The 16,249-nt window shown below is 47.5% G+C and overlaps 1 protein-coding gene across 4 annotated transcripts in view; it reads left to right on the top strand.

Moving 5' to 3' along the window:
• Nucleotides 1-16,249, top strand: part of ORMDL1 (ORMDL sphingolipid biosynthesis regulator 1) — a 270,270-nt gene that overhangs the window by 42,501 nt on the left and 211,520 nt on the right. For all 4 annotated transcript variants that reach the window (XM_044304360.1, XM_044304359.1, XM_044304362.1 and 1 more), the window contains exon 2: nt 8,490-8,670. In XM_044304360.1, coding sequence (XP_044160295.1) covers nt 8,497-8,670 — 174 coding nt within the window. In that variant the 5' untranslated portion in view covers nt 8,490-8,496. The remainder of the gene's footprint in view (nt 1-8,489; nt 8,671-16,249) is intronic.

Genomic DNA, 16,249 nt, shown 5'->3' on the forward strand with positions numbered 1-16,249 from the left:
TGCTTGTACATTCTGAACCTGGCGTCATAGTTCCTGGCGGTGTTGGCGGCTAGCGAACGCTGGACTAACGACCGTGCGGTTGCTATCAGGGGCTCTAGTCCAGTAGGAGGGAGCTGAACTGCGGAGCTGGAACGCCGACGGGGTCTGCCTCTGGGAGTTCCTGAAAGAAAACCTTGAGATTAAAACGGGACAGGGCGCCGGCCGCCACGTTCTGTGCTCCCTGGATATGGAAAGTGAAGATATGGAAGTTGAACGTTAGGGACAGCCAGACAAGTCTACGCAGCAGGGACATGATCCTGAGAGACTTGGCCCTCCCCTTGGAGATTACCTCTACCAGGACCTGACTGTCTGTCTTGAAGATGACCGATTTATTTGCCCAGAGTGGACCCCAAACGTGGGCGGTTCGCCACTATTGGGTACAGCTCCAACAGCCGGGAGGATTTCATAGCCTCCGCCTCGGATAGAAGTTCCACCGGCCAACTGCCGACCAACCACTGCAGATAGAAGATGGCCGCAAACCCGCGGCGTGAGTGTAAACCATGGGGGATGCTGCATCCGGGGATGGCACAAACAAGGAGATGCCATCCCACCCGGCCAGGAAAGCCTGCCACATCTGAAGATCCGCCATGGCGTGACTGTCCAGTTGGATGGTGGTGTCCTGATCCGGGGCTGCCGGGAGGAGATTAAGGAGCCGGGAAGTGAAGGACCTGCCCTGTGGCATGATTTTGAACGTACAATTGAGGGACCCTTGCAGGGACTGGAGCTCCCGCTTGGACAGGACCCCGGAAGAGGCCGCGGAGGAAACGGCGGCCTGGATCTTAGCCAGCTTGGCCGCGGGGAGGCTGGCCTCCATGCGGACCAAATCCAGGGTGATGCCCAAGAAAGTAACCCTGGTGCCTGGACCCTCTGTCTTGCCGGAGGCCACGGGGACCTCGAGACCGACGAACAGTTGGCGCAAGCTCGCCAACCCCAAGGGGGAGCCTTGGGGCCTCTCGACGACCAGGAAGTCATCCAGATAATGGATGACCATGTCCAGACCCCCGTGATGGACAAGGATCCAGTGCAGCGCACAGGCGAACCTGTCGAACAGCCACGGGCTGCTTTTCGACCCAAAGGTGAGCCGGTTGGCAAAATAGTACCCGTCTGCCCAATGCAACCCGTAATATTGCCACAACTGGGGAAGGATGGGGAGCAGCCTAAAGGCGTCCGCAATGTCTGCCTTGGCCAACCAAGCCCCTTCCCCGGCCAGCAGAATGTACTGGATGGCTTCGTCGATGGAAGCGTAAGACATAGAGAACTCCTCTGACGGGATCAGGGAGTTAAGGCTGGGGATAGGTGACATGCGTGGAGCCGACAAGTCTTAAATTAAACGCTTTTTATTGGAGGCCTGCTTGGAGACCAAACCAATGGGGTTTATCCTCCAAGTGGCGAAGGGGATGGACTTGAACGGGCCCAGCAGGAAACCCTTCTGAACCTTGTTCTGCAACAGGGTGGCTACTGCCTCCGGGTCTTGACTAGCCGACTGCAGGTTCCTTCCTTCCCAGGAAACTTGAGGGAGGGCAATGAAGCCCGTATGGAAGCCCCTCTCAAATCCGGCGAGAAGGAACTGGACTGACTGGCGATCGGGGTGGTTTTGCAACCGGATGCCCAAGAGCTCGATGTTAATGTCGGCTAGTCATAGGTTCTTGCGTTGTCTCTTCGGACAGCTGGGGCGAGGGTGGGCCCTGAAACAGAGGGAGCAGATGTGCAATGCTTGACAGCTATTAAAACCACAACCCCCCGCGTTGAAGCTGTTGCAGACCTGACTCTGCCCCAAGTATGTGATGGGCCTGCCCAGCTTGTCGGTAGAACCCTGGAACCGCTGAGTGCCAGAGGGGCCTGGCAGGGAGCCTTCCCGGGGTGGGGAGGTTGGGACACCAGTCGGCAGTATGCTGAATAGATTGACACGCAGCACACGTTAGAGCCTGTAACCCTGCGAAATGGTGATAGAGCAACTCCATGTCGAGGTTCGCCCAGTCCGTGATGAATTGGAACTGGGCGAGGGCCTCGGCTGCCTTGGCCGAAAATGACCGGTGATGGTCATAAAAGTTGGTTCCGCCGTACTTGTACCCTAAGTCGGTGACTCGGTACAAGTATGAGTCCAGCTCCTCACGCCTGTGTGGCTGGACGCCGCAGATGATATCCCGGTAGAGGCTGAACGCTAGGACAAACTCAGGGATCGACAGCTTACAGTTCAGGCGGGTGTCCTTGGCCCGGAGAACCACCGAGACCTCCCCGCAATTGATCACCTTATTCTCAGACACGTCCTGAGACGCGATGAGAATGGATGCCAAGTTGACGTCCCTCTCTGCCAGAATGTCCCTTTTCAGATTTTCCGGGATAAAGTGCGAGGGGGCAATCTGGGGGCTGGCACGGAGCGTACCTGGCGCCATATCCTGGGAAGTAGAAGGTAAGGCAGGAGGGGCTGGGGAAGGTGGCGCCACCGGAGGCCGGGACTCTAATTCCCCCATCCTGGTTTGGATATCCGCTACCGAACCCGCCAGACTGCCAATGTTGGCCTTCAACTGCAGCAGGGACAGCTGGATTGAAGAGAGAGAGAGGGCTGGTCGCTGGGGCCTTCCGGCTCTGTCATCAGGAGACGGTACAGCTCCGCCTTCCTCGGATTCCCCTCCTGTTGAGCTCCGCAACGATCTTTGGGATGGTCCAGCTCCGCAGAGAGGGGTTACTGGCGCGCCCTGACACAGAGGTCCCGGGTAAATACAGGCTATCATCCGATTCCGGGGCCTGCGACATCTTTACGCTGTATGGAGGAGGTATGAAAACAACAGATTAAAAAATGTTCCCCTCCCCCCAGACAACAAGAACGAGAGCTGCAGGAAGACGGGTTTTGACCGAAGAGTGAGGATCGCTACTTAACTGGAATGGAATGAACAACGCTACTAATTTCTGTGGTGAGCTGTAGACCTATGAATGGAAGCTCATGAAGAAGTATACTTAACGCAGGGACAGGATGCAACAGCAGCCTTGTGGCTGGATCTTACCTGGACAAGGAGGAACCTGGCGCTACGACAGTGGCTTGCTTGCAGTTCTGGTGCCCTGTTTACGTGAAGAAATAAGCTGTGTTGGAACGATACCCGGTGATGGATGTGAACAGCCGGTCCCTCATGGAGTGAAGGGGGAGGCTGCGAGACCCTGACCCATTTTATTTTGGGGAATACAACATGAAAAAAAGGGGAGGGGCCCCAACCTGGGGTGAACCCATCACCCCTGCGTGGATCTGAACCCGAAGTACCTTGGTGAATCAGAAAAAAACCGGCACCTGAGCGAATCGGGGAATACACCATGCCTGAGCGATTCAGGGAACACATAACACTCGAGCGCTACAGAGAACACATGACACCTGAGCGAAACAGGGAACACCTGACCAACACAGGGAACACATGACCCCTGAACGAACAGGGAACACATGACCCCTGATCGAACAGGGAAGACATGACACCCGAGAGCGACTCGGGGAAGACATGACACCCGAGAACGACTCGGGGAAGACATGACACCTGAGTGGTTCAGGGAACACCCGACCCTTGAGATTCAAGGAAGACCAACAACCCAGGGGGTGAATATTGACAAACTTAATATGAGTGATTGGATCAGGAAGCACAGGGTGAACTGGGACCTGCCACTGGCGTGATAACATAGAGCGCCAGACCCATGGACATATTCAGGACCAACACCTTTGAAATTTTTTTCAGCAGTGCGGGGGTTAAGGGCAGCAGGCCAACAGACAGGCAGCCAGCCGGCGACTCGCAAGAGCGGAGAAGCGGCGCCCGCTGACAGGACAGGGCGGTTGTGCTGCTAGTCCTGCCGCACCCCCCTTTCGCCGAGCCGCGCCGCACCAACCTGCGGTGCATGCGCCGGATGGTGCCCGGTACCTGGAGGATGCACGAACCCGGACCGAGGTGACAACCAAAGACGTGACCGAAAGTGACGTCAGGCGCAGGTGCTGGTAAGCAAGGAAACGAGCGCCCTCCTGCTTGTAGTAGGGAGTTTAAATAGGGAGAGGGCGCTCCTCCCACAATTACAGGCTGCCAAATAATTAAGAAAATTAGTACCAGGTGCCCGATTAAGACCAATAACTGTGAAGTATCTGAAAGTGTTCTCTAATTTTGATCAGTGTTCTTTAAATCTCAGAGTTTTTTTATACTGTGCTTAAGAATATATGTACCTCATGAAATATGCTTAAAATACTGCTCTTTTACTTCTGTTTGGATAATTTCAAATAGGACTATGCAGTTACCTTGACATTTAGGAGATTGTACTGTATGTTGTTCTCTAATTTTGATCTCCAGCGTATGTCCACCATCATTTGCGACTTCCAAAGTGCCAAGAAAAGGTGGCATGGCATCGCGGGAGTTTGCGAGGCTTTGCACAGCCTGCTGGATTTACTATTCTTTATGTTAGAAACTTAATAAATTGGGAGCATCTCCCTCCAGAGCAGAGGGATCAAGACTAGCATATGGATATGCCAGTCTTGATGAATGCCCCTTTAATGATTCTCATTTAAATTTGGTTTCATCAGTCCATAAAACATTGTTTCAATAGTCCATGTGATCTTTAGCAAACTGTAGACAGGCAGCAATACTCTTTTTGGAGGGCAGCGGCTTTGTTTTTGCAAACCTGCCTTGCACACCGTTGTTTTTTTAGTTTCTTTCTCATGGTGGACTCATGAACATTAGCGAGCAATCATTAGGAGAAATGAAATGGCCACCATCTTATTAGTTCACACTAGGGCTGCAGCTAACGATTATTTGAATAATCGATTAGTTGTCGATAATTTCATTGATTAATCGGGGAAAAAAACACCAAAATGACAAAAAAAAGGGGTTTATATGATTTTTCTTGAAAAATTATGTTCAAATGCCATATTAAAACATATTTAGGAATTAATATTTTGCATTACAATGTAAAAAAGACAAGTTATGGGGGATCTGTGGATGACACACTTATGGGGGATCTGTGGATGACACACTTATGGGGGATCTGTGGATGACACACTTATGGGGGATCTGTGGATGACACACTTATGGGGGATCTGTGGATGACACACTTATGGGGGATCTGTGGATGACACACTTATGGGGGATCTGTGGATGACACACTTATGGGGGATCTGTGGATGACACACTTATGGGGGATCTGTGGATGACACACTTATGGGGAGGGGGATCTGTGGATGACACACTTATGGGGAGGGGGATCTGTGGATGACACACTTATGGGGAGGGGGATCTGTGGATGACACTGTAATGGGGAGGGGGATCTGTGGATGACACTGTAATGGGGAGGGGGATCTGTGGATGACACTGTAATGGGGAGGGGGATCTGTGGATGACACTGTAATGGGGAGGGGGATCTGTGGATGACACTGTAATGGGGAGGGGGATCTGTGGATGACACTGTAATGGGGAGGGGGATCTGTGGATGACACTGTAATGGGGAGGGGGATCTGTGGATGACACTGTAATGGGGAGGGGGATCTGTGGATGACACTGTAATGGGGAGGGGGATCTGTGGATGACACTGTAATGGGGAGGGGGATCTGTGGATGACACTGTAATGGGGAGGGGGATCTGTGGATGACACTGTAATGGGGAGGGGGATCTGTGGATGACACTGTAATGGGGAGGGGGATCTGTGGATGACACTGTAATGGGGAGGGGGATCTGTGGATGACACTAATGGGGAGGGGGATCTGTGGATGACACTAATGGGGAGGGGGATCTGTGGATGACACTGTAATGGGGAGGGGGATCTGTGGATGACACTGTAATGGGGAGGGGGATCTGTGGATGACACTGTTATGGGGAGGGGGATCTGTGGATGACACTGTTATGGGGAGGGGGATCTGTCGATGGCACTATATAGCATCGTATGCTATATGTGTCATCCACAGATCTCCCCCATTACAGTGCCATCCACCGATCCCCTCCATAGTAGTACCATTCACAGATCCCCCTCCCCATAACAGTGCCATCCACAGATCTCCCAATACACCGGCCACATCAGTATTCAGACTATTCCTTAACTGGCAGTAATTTTTACTTGAAGTTTATTACCTTACAAATACAATGAAGTAACAGGCAGAGCAGGCGGCGACGTAACGTCACTCACTCACGTGACGCGCCTGCTCCGCCCACTTTATGAATGGAGCAAGCGTCTTGTGAGTAAGTGACGTAACGCCGCCGCCCGCTCTGCCTGTTACCAAAGCTTCATTGTAAGTTAGTAAAGATGCGCTGATTTAAAGTTGAAGTAAAAGTTACTGTGGTTAAGAACCCTGACAGCCCGCTCTCGCCCCGCATAGCAACGAATCGGCCGATTTATTTGATAACTGCATTCGTTGACAACGAATCCCGTTATCAAATATTATCGATTAATCGTTGCAGCCCTAGTTCACAGAAAAGCTGTCCTAATAACACAGCAGGACAAGTTACTTCAGAACACTGAGCTACAGAGCTGCCTCTTCCTCCTCTCTGCTTTGCTTGTCAGGGCTTATTATCTTGAATAGAGTTTAATATGATCTTCAGCTGAATCTCTGTAGGGATGGAGTTCATAAGAAGACTTGACATAGAGAGGAAGGTGGGGATGTGGCTAATGAGCAGCAGCACTTTTATGCAGTCTCTATTACCACAGTCTGTCCTGTTCATCCTCTCTGTACTTTTGTATTGGAATGAAAGCAAAAATGGTAGAGCTCCATGGCCGTACAAATGCAGAGTTCCTTGCGTAATGTGTGGTTCTACCGTCCTGTAGTCACAGCATTATTTCCTGGGCGTACTGGGATTTCATGAACCACTAGCTATGTGATAGTGGCCAAAAGGAAAAAAAAATAAAGGGGAAAAATGTAATTTTCTAAAAATTAGAGGGGTTGTACACCTTTTGAATAAATTTTGGGTCCCCACCAGACCTGTGGACAGAGGTCAGTTCTGGATTCTTCAGTTTGCGGCGGTCTTGTCCACATTTGTCAACTTCCGTCACGGAAGTTTTGCGACATGTTCTGCTGCAGCCAATGACTAGCTGCAATGGTGAAATCCTCCAATTGGCATGTTACTGGGTCATGTGCTTCTTCAGGGGCATGTTATTAATACAGACAGTCATTGACTGCAGCAGCACACGTGACCCCTGTCCATGCCGGAAGTTAACAAGCAGGGACCAGAGTGCCATCAAACAAAGGAGCCAGAACTGAGCATCAGGGAGCAGGTAAGTATGCTTCCCTCCACAGGTCCGCAGGGAAATTTCAAAGGTGCGGGAGCCACGCTCTAAATAAAGATTAACAATGAATGCCAGTGAATACCTCCTGCAAATACAAAACAGTTGGGAAACTCGTCCAGTTATCAAAGATGGAAACCAATAAACCAGGCTGTTCACATATAAAGTTTCTCCTGCTACTAATCCATACGTAGCATGCTAAAACTCACACAATTATGACCAGGTCCGAACTCAGATGAAAAAACCCAATGCTGCTGGGACGTGTTGGTTATACGATGGACCGATCACAAGCACCTCCTGCTGGTCCACAAATCTCATACTGAGTATCCGACCTCTCGATCCAAACACCGGACCTTCAAAAGGAATGAGACAAATGGTGCAATACCCTCGGTATTTTCAAAGGTAGGAATTTACCGCAGCCCCTGAAGAAGCGAACAGCGAAACCCGGGTCGGGCTTTTTTATGCGCAAGTTTACAACTTACTAATTGTAAGTACAATAAATTCCTACCTTTGAAAATACCGAGGGTATTGCACCATTTGTCTCATTCCTTTTGAAGGTCCGGTGTTTGGATCGAGAGGTCGGATACTCAGTACGAGATTTGTGGACCAGCAGGAGGTGCTTGTGATCGGTCCGTCGTATAACCAACACGTCCCAGCAGTATTGGGTTTTTTCATCTGAGTTCGGACCTGGTCATAATTGTGCGAGATTTAGCATGCTACGTATGGATTAGTAGCAGGAGAAACTTTATATGTGAACAGCCTGGTTTATTGATTTCCATCTTTGATAACTGGACGAGTTTCCCAATTGTTTTGTATTTGCAGGAGGTATTCACTGGCATTCATTGTTAATCTTTATTTAGAGCGCGGCTCCCGCACCTATGACTTTGTATGCATAGGAGATTGAACCTACTCTTTTAAGGGCGCCGCTGCTGTTGTCCAGTATTTCCACACCAAATAATACTATATATCTTTTATCCGCAGGGAAATTTGTTCAAAAGGTGTAGAACCCCTTCAAATTCTTATACATGGTTCTGTTCATTTCTCCAATGAATAATGACTTTGCTCTTATGTTTCTGATAAGCAGCAGGCAAAACATGTTCTGCACAGTTCATTTCTGTGCAGGCCACAGGCGATGGCATCTTCATTCATGTTGAAGTCAATGTGCTAGTTAATTATATGACAAGAAAATAAAAAGTAACAATTTTTTCGGCTCTCCACTTTTACAGAACAATAATGAATGTGGGTGTAGCACACAGTGAGGTGAACCCAAATACGAGGGTAATGAACAGTCGTGGAATGTGGCTGACGTACGCTTTGGGAGTTGGCATGCTACACATTGTCCTCCTCAGCATTCCCTTCTTTAGTGTTCCTGTTGCTTGGACCTTGACTAATGTCATTCACAACTTGGTAAGTTCTTGATACAGTTGCTCGTTAGTACTTTGAGCCCAAAATAGAAATACCTGAAAGAGTAACTTCATTCAGGAAAGTAACTGAATATCGGCTTAACCCTTTAAGGACCTAGCTATTTTTCACCTTATTGACCAGGCCATTTTTGGAAATTTGACATGTCACTTTATGTGGTGTAAGAAGGTACCTGGAATCATCGTGGATGAAAGGTATGTGTCACCAGAGCGAATCCCCACAGTGGTAATAACTGGAATGATTTTACTTATCCAAACCATTCTGAGATTTTGTTTTCTCGTGATACATAGTACTTCAAAATGGTGGTAAATTTGAGTCAATATAATTTGCTTTTATTTATTAAAAAAATCCATAATTTACAGAAAATTTGGAACAATATGCATTTTTCAAAATTTACACTTCTCTGCTTTTAAGGCAGATAGCAATACCCCATAATAGAGTTATTACTTTACATTTCCCATATGTTCGCTTTTATAATTGCATCATTTTGTAAATGTAACTTTATTTTTTAGGATGTTATAAGGCTTATAATTTTAAAAGCAAATTTCACTTCTGTATTCGGTGCAGTGAGTGATGGCCGCTCCTGGTGCCGGCTTCCTCACTGTGACGTAGTCAGCGCAGGCGCAGTGAGGAATCCGGCACCACGAGCGCGGCCTTCACTCACTGTGCCTGCGCCGAATACAAAAGTGAACAGCGCAGGCGCAGAATTTCATCAATGGTGCATGGAACTTGGACGTCAATCAAGAGGAGCGGGGCGGGCAGAACGGAGGACCTGGGCGGGATAAAGGGTGAGTAGACGGAGCCTCTAGGACTAGGTGCTGAATCTACCTAGAGGCTAATTAGCATATTATAAAAGAGTGTATTTTACCAAAACGGCTGCAGGGAGAAATGTAAAAAACATACTGTTATGTAGTGCTGACATTAGCACATCGCTAATGTAAGTCCGCTACATAACCGTATTTCTGATGGTAGAAACCCTGTAAGGATCAGGCAATTTTTTGCAAATCTGATGTGTCACTTTATGTGGTGATAACTTTAAAACACTTTTACTTATCCAAGCCATTATGAGATTGTTTTCTCGTCACATATTGAGAGCCCCAGTGAGGATGAGGATGACCCCACATTCCTTTTGTCATCCACATCCTCCTCATCATCATCGGATGACGATGAGCCACCAAGGCGGCGGAGACGCCGCCAGGCGGAGCCAGGGGCCCCACATGCTAGGGATTCTGTGGCCCACCCTAGTACGAGCCGCCCTGGGGTTCGTACTGGTTTCCCGGCCCACCGGAGCCCCCTGCCGATGAACTTAGTTGGTGTCCCCCAGTGGACTTTGAGCCTGAGATTCCGGATTTTGCTGGCAATCCTGGAATCCAGATTCCCACAGTGAGGTTTACTGAAATTGACTTTTTTTCAGTAACCCACTGGCTGAATCTGATGGTGGAGCAGACGAATCTGTACGCCCAACAGTTCTCTGCTCAAAACCCAGGCTCATTTTTGGCTAGACCCGGTGGCTCGACCACGGTCAGTGCAGCCGAGATGAGGACATTTTGGGGCCTCGTGCTGCACATGGGTCTAGTCCAAAAACCCAGTGTCAGGCAATACTGGAGTGGGGACTTCCTATACCAGACCCCACTGTACAGTATGGTCATGACACGTCCCCGGTTTGAGGCCATCCGGAAATGTCTGCCATATTCCGATAATGCAGCATGTCCAACCCGAGGTGATCCTGCCTATGACTGTCTGTATAAGATACAGCCGGTCATCGATCACTTTGGGGCCAAATTCATGGAGGCCTACATACCTGAAAGGGGGGTCGCGGTTGATGAGTCTCTTGTTGCGTTCAAGGGGAGACTCAGTTTCCGCCAATATATTCCCACAAAGCGGGCGAGGTATGGCGTGAAGCTATACAAAATTTGTGAGAGTACCTCAGGATACACTTACAAATTTTGTGTGTATGAGGGGCGAGATTCCCGTATTCAACCCCCAGTATGTCCCCCCACTCTGGGTGTTAGCGGGAAACTCATGTGGGACCTTATGTACCCACTGCTGGATAACGGTTACCACTTGTACGTTTACCACGTACGGTTACCACGTTCGCTTGTGGGACCGTGCGGAAAAATCAACGCGGCCTCCCTGCCTACCCCCTCCAGGTACCTATCCCCAGGGGTGAGACCCGTGCCCTTACCAGTGGAAACCTGTTGCTGGTCAGGTATAAGGACAAGAGGGGTGTCCTTATGCTGTTCACAATCCACGGTAACAGCACCACCCCTGTCTCTGTGCGAGGTACGGCGGCAACAGTCCTCAAGCCCGATTTGTATCGTCGACTGCAATCGGTATATGGGAGGAGTTGATCTCTCTGATCAAGTCCTCAAGCCATATAACGCCATGCGCAAAACCCGGGCATGGTACAAAAAAGTTGCGGTCTACTTGGTACAGGTTGCCATGTACAACTCTTTTGTACTATCCCGAAGCGCTGGCAGCACAGGGACATTCCTTCAGTTCTATTAGGCAGTCCTCAAGGCCCTGATCTTTTCGGACCGGGAAAGAGCAGGCCGGAGTACCTCGGGAACTGGAGGCGCCCGGATCATCCCTGGCCAACACTTTCCAGGTGTGGTCCCCCATACTGGAAAGAAGGGACGAACCCCAAAAAAGTGCAGGAGGGGGATACGGAAGGACACCACCACTCAGTGCGACACGTGCCCCAATCATCCGGGCCTCTCCGGTATTGCTTGCTTTAGGGAGTATCACACTTCCATGGAGTACTTTTTATAATCCCCAACAGTCCACTAGAGAACATAAAAAAAATATGGCTTTCAGACTTTGGAGACACGGAAACAATTTTTTTTCCCCCCAAAAAATATTCGTTTTAGTGCAGGCATCCTCAAACTGCGGCCCTCCAGATTTTGTAAAACTATAACTTACAGCCATCAGCAGGGCATGGTGGGAATTGTAGTTTTACAAAATCTGGGGGGCCGCAGTTTTATGATGCCTGCTTAGTGTCTCCAAAGTCTGAGAGCCATGCATATTGGGCATCGTCGCGTGTGTAAAAGTCGTCGCTATAAAAATAACTTTTGACCAAACCCCTCGGATGAACGGTGTTAAAAATATAAAATAATAACGGTGCCAAAACACCAATTTTTGGGCAAAATTTCCATTTGAATCCTTTTTTCCGGTAATAAAGCAAGGGTTAACAGCCAAACAAAACTAAATATTTATTGCCCTGATTCTGTAGTTTGCAGAAACACCCCATATGTGGTCATAAATGGCTATATAGCCGCACGGAAGGGCATAGAACGAAGGGAACTCCATATGGTTTCTGGAAGGCAGATTTTGATGGACTGTTTTTTTTGGGGGGGGTTTGACACCATGTCCCATTAGAAGCCCCCGCTGATGTAGCCTAGACTAGAAACTCCAAAAAAGTGACCCCATCTAAGAAACTACACCCCTCAAGGTATTCAAAAGTTACTTTAGAAGCTATGTTAACCCTTTAGGTGTTCCACAAAACTAAATAGCGAATGTAGAAACAATTTTAGAATTAAAATTTTTTGTTACCTTGCCTCAAAAAAGAGTAATATAGAGCAACCAAAAATCATATTTACCCCTAAAATAGTCCCAAAACAACAACCACTCCTAGATGGAGTCACTTTTATGGAGTTTCTACTCTAGGGGTGCATCAGGGGGCTTGAAAGGGTACATGGTGTAAATAAACCAGTCCAGCAAAATCTGCCTTCCAAAAACCATATGACGTTCCCCTTCTATGTCCTGCCGTTTAGCCAAATAGTAGTTTACGACCACATATGGGGTGTTTCTGCAAACTACAGAATCAGGGCAACCCATTTTGAGTTTTGTTTGGCTGTTAACCCATTTTTTCCAGTAATAAAGTAAGGGTTAAAATGGAAAATATTCCAAAAAATAGAAATTTAAAAATTGTTTCTCCATCTGCCATTAACTCAAGGTATTCAAAACAGATTTTACTAACTTTGTTAACCCTTTAGGTGTTCCACAATAATTAGAGGAAAATGGAGATGAAGTTTCAGAATTTCACTTTTTGGGCAAATTTTCCATTATGATAAAAAAATTTTCCAGTTTCAAAGCAAGTAGAGATGAGCAAATTTCCGGTTATGAAATTCGTTCACGCTTCATTTGCTGGTAAAAGGTGAATTGCATTATGGATTCCGCTACCACGGACAATAACGCAATTCTATGACTGAATGCATAACGGTAACGGGACGGATCCATTATGCAGCCCATAGACCTCTATTATGAATGAATAACAGAATGCCTCTAAAGGCATTCCGTCAGAGTTGTGTTATGCTCCGTGGTAACGAAATCCATAACGCAATTCGCCTATTACCAGCAAACAAAGCGTGAACGAAATTCTAAATATGAAATTCTCTCATCTCTAAAAGCAAGGGTTAACAGCCAAACAAAACTCAATATTTATTACCCTGATTCTGTAGTTTACAGAAACACCCCATATGTGGTCATAAACTGCTGTACGGGCACACGGCAGGGCGCAGAAGGAAAGGAACGCCATATGGTTTTTGGAAGGCAGATTTCACTGGGATAATTTTATGTTGCATTTGAAGACCCCCAGATGCACCCCTAGAGTATAAACTCCCAAAAAGTGACCCCATTTCGGAGACTACATGGTAAGGTGGCAGTTTTTTTTACAATGTTCATCTGACAGGTGTTAGATCATGTGCTATTTTTATAGAGCAGGTTGTTACAGACACGACAACTTTTTTTGGTTGTTTGTTAACGTTTTACATAATAAAGCATTTTTGAAGAAAAAAAATGTTTGTGTCCTTATTCAGAAAGCCTTTTTTTTTATGGGTGACTTCCTTATTTAGGGGCTAATTATTTTTTTGGTATGAGATGACGGTTTAGTACTATTTTAGGGTGCATGTGACTTTTTAATCGCTTGGTATTACACTTTTTGTGGTGTAAGGTGACAAAAAAATGGCTTTTTTTTACACCGTTTTTTTACAGTTTTGTGAAGGTTTAGTTCATGTGATATTATTTTTATACAGAAGGTTCTTACAGACGCGACAATACTTAATATGAATACTTTTTTTCATTTAAGTTTTACACAATAACAGCATTAAAAAATAAATAAAAATAATCATGTTTAAGTGTCTAGAGCCATAGTTTATTTTTATTTTTTGCGGGATGAGGTGACTGTTTGGTACTATTTTGGAGGACATACGCCTTTTTTGATGGCTTGGTGTTGCACTTTTAGTGATGTAAGGTGACAAAAAAATTATTGTTTTAGCACAGTTATTATATAATTTTTTTATTTATTTTTTACGGCGTTCAGGAGAGGGTGTGGATCATGTGATATTTTTGTAGAGCCAGTCGTTACGGACGCGGCAACACCCAATATGTCTGGTTTTCTTCTTTTTTATTTTTTATATTTTTTTTTTGGTCTCTCTGGCATCTGTGTTTTCACCTTTTGACGGCATATGTAGCAGGGGCCCGTCTGTCAGTGACTGCCGGGTCCGTGCTGCTGATCTGGTGGGCACAGCTCCTGCACCCGCTCAATCTGCCTACTGTGCATATACGGCACTGGTCCTTAGGGGGTTTAGCAACAGTTCAGTTATGTAGTCACTTTTTGGGGCTTACATAGTGGAAACTACCCCCCTAAAGATATTTAAAGCTGATTTTAAAAAGTTTGTTAACCCTTTAAGTGTTCCACAAGAATTAAAAGAAAAAGGAGATTACATTTTTAAATTTCACTTTTTTGTCAGATTTTCTATTTCAATACATTTTTGCCTATCAATGTTTAACAGCCAAACGTAAATCAATATTTATTACCCTGATTCTGCAGTACAGAAGCACTCCATATGTGGTTTTAAACTGTTGCATGGGCATACAACAGGGCGCCTAAGGAAAGGAGCGCTATATTGATTTTGGAGGGCTGACTTACATTTTGAACCACTTCGCGACCGCCTATTGACTATAAACATCCTGGGCGGTCAGGTTTATCTCTGAATGGACGGTCTAAAACTTATTTTCAGAGATCGCAGCTGCACTCTTATCGACCAATGCGACTTAGAATTGCAAAATGGCGACAAGTTTGTCGCTATTTTCGCCTAGACGCTCCGCTGCTCTGCTCCTTTCACACATGAGTTGAACTGACATGGGACGTGCTGCTATCAGCGCATGCCATGTTCTCCTCAACAGCACAGGGGAGAAGGAGGCAGTCCCTCCCCCCTGTGGCACTGCTTCCACTGCCACCAATGGACTGATGTCAGGGAGGAGCTGTTACCACTGCGCCACCAATGAACATAGTTTATGCCTAAATACAAACGCAGGCTGCGGGTACTGGCCATATCCCATACCCGGCACCCAGCCTCTATGACTGTGCACTGCGATCCACCACAATTAATTACTCAGGCACTGAATCTTTCCCACCACTATATACCGTATTTTTCGCCCTATAAGAATATTTTGAGGAGGAAAATAAGAGAATTTTTTTTTTTTTTTACCAAAAGGTGTGCTTTTGGTGGGTTTTGAATTAATGGTGGTCTGTGCATGACACTATTATGGGGGACCTGTGGATGGCGCTGTTATGGGGGACCTGTGGATGGCGCTGTTTTAGGGGACTTGTGGATGGCACTGTTATGGGGGACCTGTAGATGGCGCTGTTATGGGGGACCTGTGGATGGCGCTGTTATGGGGGACCTGTGGATGGCGCTGTTATGGGGGACCTGTGGATGGCGCTGTTATGGGGGACCTGTGGATGGTGCGGTTATGGGGTGGGAGATCTGTGGATGGCATTGTTATGGGGTGGGAGATCTGTGGATGGCGTTGTTATGGGGTGGGGGATCTGTGGATGGAACTGTTATGGGGTGGGGGATCTGTGGATGGAACTGTTATGGGGGGGATCTGTGGATGACACTGCTATGTCATCCACAGATACCCTCTCATAACAGTGTCCCCCAATACACCGGCCCTCTGCTCACCGAAGTATTTATAAACTGAATCATTATCCTGTTTTTATGTTTAACTTACGCTGCGGTCTCCCATGTTCCCCTGTATCCCCACAGCACTTACGAACAAGCTTCAATAGCAGGCAGAGCGGACGGCAGCAGTAACGTCACTCACTGACGACACGCGTCTGCTCCGCCTGCTTCATTCATAAAGTCGGTGGAGCAGGTGCTTTACGTCAGTGAGTGACGGTCCTGTTGCCGTCCGCTCTGCCTGCTATTGAAGCTTGTTCGTAAGTGCTGTGGGGATACAGGCGAATATGGGAGAGCGCAGCGTTAGGTAAACTTAATAACAGGATAAGGATTCATGTTTATAAATACTTCGGTGAGTGGCGGGGCCTGATGTAAGAGTACAGTGACAGTACACCGGCCCCGCTTTCAGTTCCGGACTCCAGCCCCTCCTCTCTCCCGGCTCATACATCGCAGTCTCTTCCGGTTCATACATCGCAGAGTTTGAAGTCAAGGGGGCAGCGGCCTCCTTGCTTTAAGTCAAGATAACCACACCCCCTTTCCCTGCCCCTTCGCTTTTAATTGACAGCCAGCCGATAGTTTTCGGCTGTACAGCAAAGCCG

This window comes from Bufo gargarizans, chromosome 8 (genome assembly GCF_014858855.1).
Source record: "Bufo gargarizans isolate SCDJY-AF-19 chromosome 8, ASM1485885v1, whole genome shotgun sequence".
Lineage (NCBI taxonomy): Eukaryota > Metazoa > Chordata > Amphibia > Anura > Bufonidae > Bufo > Bufo gargarizans.